Source organism: Monopterus albus, unplaced genomic scaffold (genome assembly GCF_001952655.1).
Source record: "Monopterus albus unplaced genomic scaffold, M_albus_1.0 scaffold78.1, whole genome shotgun sequence".
Lineage (NCBI taxonomy): Eukaryota > Metazoa > Chordata > Actinopteri > Synbranchiformes > Synbranchidae > Monopterus > Monopterus albus.
The window spans coordinates 928673-933946 of record NW_018127958.1 but is presented as its reverse complement, the minus strand read 5'-3'; the positions used below and the strand labels follow the sequence as shown (position 1 = coordinate 933946).

At 39.2% G+C, this 5274-nt stretch overlaps 1 protein-coding gene across 1 annotated transcript in view; it reads left to right on the top strand.

The window, feature by feature from the left end:
• Positions 1 to 5030, top strand: part of hnf4g (hepatocyte nuclear factor 4, gamma) — a 6952-nt gene extending 1922 nt beyond the window's left edge. Inside the window, exons 4-12 of the mRNA XM_020606482.1 lie at positions 1 to 68; positions 805 to 911; positions 1077 to 1226; positions 1681 to 1768; positions 2091 to 2243; positions 3049 to 3098; positions 3266 to 3452; positions 4562 to 4681; positions 4876 to 5030. The exon at positions 1 to 68 is cut by the window's left edge and continues 14 nt beyond it. Of these exons, the coding sequence (XP_020462138.1) occupies positions 1 to 68; positions 805 to 911; positions 1077 to 1226; positions 1681 to 1768; positions 2091 to 2243; positions 3049 to 3098; positions 3266 to 3452; positions 4562 to 4681; positions 4876 to 5030 (1078 nt within the window). The remainder of the gene's footprint in view (positions 69 to 804; positions 912 to 1076; positions 1227 to 1680; positions 1769 to 2090; positions 2244 to 3048; positions 3099 to 3265; positions 3453 to 4561; positions 4682 to 4875) is intronic.
• The last annotated feature ends 244 nt before the right edge of the window (positions 5031 to 5274 follow it).

Genomic DNA, 5274 nt, shown 5'->3' with positions numbered 1-5274 from the left:
AGATAAGAGGAATCAATGTCGTTTCTGCAGACTCAACAAATGTTTCAGAGCTGGCATGAAAAAAGAAGGTATGGAAACTTTCTTCCTGCCCCATGGATAAGAAAGAAAGTGGAGAAGTAGCAGACAGTACAGAAGACTGAATTGTTTTATCTTGTGACCAAAAATGTTTTATTTGCTTCAATACTGAAACCGTTGAGATGTAGAAATTATATAAACTGGAATCTTGTTATTACATTATGCTGTAGACAGTAAGTAATTTGTATGTTTATATATGTTTGATATAGTTTAGTTTTCATTTTTGCCACCGAGACAAGGCACAGGTTTAAAGCTACATTCACTGAAACAAAAGCTGCCATGTGCATCTGAAAGCTGCATCGAGACTGTTGTAATTGGCTCAGTCATAAAATCGGTGAGGGGTGTGACCTTGACACAGAGTTTTATGACACCACATCATTGGTTATTTCACATGTTCTGGATTGCAACTGGTTAACATTTGACTCCTCTAACTGTTCCTAAATATTAACTGCCCTAGTGTCTCCTATCAATGTTTGCATTCTGGATTTATTATTTCCAGGCTCTCAACACTCCTGACTACCAACATAAGGAAATTATTGAAAACAATAAACCAGGAGAGTGACTTAAATATTAGCGAGACATACTCCTGTGTGAAAATCAGTTCATTTTTTATAATAAGCAGGGCGCAGAAGGCGCTGTTTCTTCAGTGTTCCTCTTGGTTTTCTAATAGTTTCACACACACACACACAGACACACATACAGTAACTTCAGCTGTCTGTCATGTTTTAGCTGTACAGAATGAGAGAGATCGGATAAGCTCCCGGAGAAGCATCTCTGACGCCCAAGACCTGCCACCTATTACTATTATGGCCCAAGCTGAATCTCTGTCCCAACAGGTGACAATCTTCCATGTGACTTGCACATCTTCCTACTGACAAATAGTTGTGCAGTATGTGAGCTAATGCTACTGTAGCCTTATATGTCAGCCCATTATGTGCATGACAGAACTGCAGACACAGACAAGTTCAGTGTCACAGTTTGTGAGCCAGTTTTTTCTTCAGATCACAGCCCCAGCTGGAATGGCAGACATATCAGAGCACAAGTCAGCCACTCTTGGGGATGTGTGTGATTCGATGAGACAGCAGTTACTGATATTGGTGGAATGGGCCAAATATATCCCAGCCTTTGGAGAGCTACCACTGGATGACCAGGTAACAGGGCTATGATGCACAATCAGCAGTCTGTTGACTGCATGCAGTCAGTCTCTTTCATATTTTAATCTTCTGTTTATTTTTAGAAACAAAGTTAAAACAAATACCTTTCAAACTCAAGTACTTTTGTTAAATATAGATTTGAAGCACCGTGTGTCCATATTGGTTGTGTTCATATTTTGTGGTTGTGTGACTGTGGTTCGTGCTCTAAAAGGGGTTAATTTTTCAGTTTGAAATGAAAAAAATTCTCCTTATTCAACCAAGTAAACTTGGAGGTGTATGCAATATCTGAACCAATGACTGATTGTTGTGCTTTAAATTAACTAACAAAGACCACTAAATATAAAATACTACACTACAACTGTTTCCCCCTTTGTGATTATTTGCCCCCTGTGTGTTATTGTACTGTTTGTGTTCTTTGTTTAACTGTGTGTGTGCGCGCCTTTGTCTCCAGGTTAGCTTACTCAGGGCTCATGCAGGTGAACATCTTTTGCTCGGGGTCGCTAAAAGGTCATTGCCATACAAGGACTTCCTGCTTTTAGGTACATGTTGACCACTAGAATGCATACTGCATTACTCATATTCGGGGCATGCGCCAACATCATATTATAGGGCAGATCTGTCAGTCACATACACTCAAGCACTCAGACACATACATTCTTTAGGACCTACCAACATCCCTTTATCATAAGCTACACTGAAATGCTTAAGTAGGAATAACAAGTTAATAAGACTGAGTTTCTATTTCTGATGGCTAAAACTATCCCCCTCAACCTCAGCACACGAAAGCATTCCTGACAGATATTTCACTCCCAGTCAGCTCCCCTCAACACAGCCACTGACCAGTGCTCTCTTTGCCTGCAGGTAATGACTGTGTGATCCAGAGAAACACCCCTGAACCAGAGATATGCAGGGTGGCTAACCGAGTGCTGGATGAGCTGGTTCAACCCTTTCAGGATATTCAAATAGATGACAATGAATATGCAGCGCTCAAGGCTATTGTCTTCTTTGACCCAGGTAATACATTTTTTTTTTAGCTATTTTAGCATTCAGGTGATTTGTAACATAACAAATGCTAGTAACATCCATTCTTCCTGGGGATGAGTGGTTTCCCTACTTGCTTGTCTGTGCTTTTCCATTCAGGATGTACAGTATTGTCTGTATGTTTGAACTACAGCAGTACAGGTTATGGAAATTACTTGAGCAGGATATGGATAAGGTTTTGGAAACTGGCACTGGTAATAACCTTAGCACAGACTCACTGTATGTAACACTAAAGTATGTGTAAATATTATTACAGTTGTGTGTGTAACATACTCGGCCAAATAAAAGTGATTATTATATTATGACCTACAAACATATCATAATATACGTAGTTGCTTAGGTAAGAAATCAGAAAGGCAAAAACACAATACTATGAACTGTAAAACCAAAAACATCAGCCTTGTTTGATAGCCATAGCCCTTTCTTTCCACATTCCTCTTTTCCTAAACTACCTTCCCACCCTTTGCCGATCCATAGGGTTATTGTTCCCCTTAAAGTTGTATCACAAGCCTTGCATCTCTTTTTTTAAACATCTCCATGGTCTAGCATGTTCAATCACTGCCCCCTCTTGTGTTACCCCCCAACACACACTTTTTTCTGCCAAATTTTATTTTGCTTTCATGCCCCAGTTTGGCCTTAATCATTCCATCAATTCCACTCATATCCTCAATACCATTCTTGATTTTTCTGTTTATTTTTCTCACTCTCTCTTTCAACTCCTTCCACCTACCCTCACTTAATCCAACCTTCACTTTCATTTTTGCCTCCCAATCTGCAGATGCAAAGTCTTTGCAGGATCCTGCAAAAATCAAGGCCATACGACTGCAGGTAGGTCGAGCATTTGGGCTACAGTCTAACAGGTTCTTTAATAATTCACAGTATATGAAGTTTATTATGCTTTATATTTTTACACATTTGTCACTAATATATCAGTCAGATTATAAGGACAAAAACAGTTTGCTGATACTAGGCATTGTTTTTGTGTGTGTGTACAGGTTCAAATGAGTCTGGAAGACTACATTAATGACCGTCAGTATGACTCCAGGGGTCGTTTTGGAGAGCTGTTACTCCTGTTGCCCACCCTGCAGAGCATCACCTGGCAGATGATCGAACAGCTCCACTTCATTAAGCTTTGTGGTCTGGTCAAGATAGACAACTTGCTGCATGAAATGCTGCTGGGAGGTGAGACTGGTCCCATGTCTATGCTTGTAAACCAACAGAAAGGAAAATAGGGAGCCCTTCAAAAGACCAGCAAATACTCAGGTAGAACCCTTCAGTTGTAAATGTGCGGAATCATGCACATATGAAGCAAAGAAAAAAAAAAACACTGTTCAGCAAAGTTTTCCTGTATACAGACAATGATTAAAAGTTCAGCAGAAAAAAGGTATATTTTTATATAATGCTAATGAATGTTAGACAAAGCCAAGACAGAGAACTTCCTGCTTGAGATGCTTCTAGCAGACATATAGCATAAGGAAGTCTAAAGTTAAACCTAGACTACATTAAAAAGAAAAAGCAAAAAAAAACAAAAACTAAAACCTCAAGCACAGGCATCAAAGTAAAGTACAGAAACAACTCGAACATCTGAACCTAACAGCAGCATGTTTTATTTTTTAACATCCTATGAGAATGTAAAACTAAAAAATGTATTAAGATTATATTTAAAACAACTGTGTTGCAGACATATAGTACATACTTAATCAAGCAACTAGCGAAACAAACCATACTATTAAGAAATGGAAATTACATCTTTATACATCATATCAAAACACAAAATTTGAGGTTTCTGTCCCTTTTTGACATATCACTTTGTGAAATCCAGTGACCAGTTGTGCTGTAACATGAGTGACATGGATACACATACAGTACTAGCTTAGTTGTGCATGCTGCCGAGCTGCTTACATAGACTTCTTCGCCATTTAAATTTAGTAATGCAGGCAGGCCTAACGCAGCTACTATCATAAACATGCACACATGTCAATATTTGAAGATATGGGCTGAAATAAAATCAGCTTGAATTTGTAAAACTCGACTCACTCACTTGATTAAAAGCTCCAAATCATATTCTTGTTCATGCAAGTAAAAAAAAAAAAAAAACACTTCTTTTTGGTGTGCTAAGGGCTTGTTTGGTGAAATGTCACATAGGGCAAGACGCAAATCTGTGTTTTCATTTAGTGCGAGAGCTCTTAAATGTCACCTGATTAAATAACAGCTGAGATGTGGTGGAAAAACATCTTGCTTGCTGTTAGCTGATCACAATCCTAACACTATCACTTCTGTTATGTGTTCAGGCTTAACAACAGAGCTGACACACATGCACAACTCAACACACACCCAGCTGGCCCAGGACCCTGTGACCGGACACACACTGGTCATTAGCACCATGCCTGTTGCTCACACTCCCCAGAAAGGTAAGAACCACAAATGTCACAACTGAGAGAAATGCATGCAATCCCAAAACATACATCAACTCAGATAAGCTCAAACCAACTGACCCACAAGAAATATTTGAGCAAAGTTTATATCTTTTGTCATAAAATACCACTATTTTTAAATAGGCAAAGGTAAATACCAGACTTCTCTGACCCTGCCTCTCATCCCGCAGCTTCTCCAGACACTCCCATGCCATCGCCCCCACCGGGTCCTGCCCCAGAGATATATAAACATTTTCCCCAGCCTCCATGTCCTCCAGCCAGCCCCTTGTCTTCCTCGCAGACAGAACCCTGGCTTTCCTCTGTGAAAAAAACTGACATGGCATGAGCATGCTTCATCATCCCAGTAATGGTATAAAAAAAAAAACAAAAGATGAAAATTACCCCAGTTCTTCCCCCTGTGACACCTGATGGTGTTACATCAATTACTAAGATACAATTAAAACTGCCATGTGCAGCACTTTCAAACATCAATATGTCACTTTTAAATTAAAGGAACTAATATAACGCCACACTAGGTTTATCAAAACATGCATCTTTATGGACACCTAAAGTCAATATATTGATTTTCA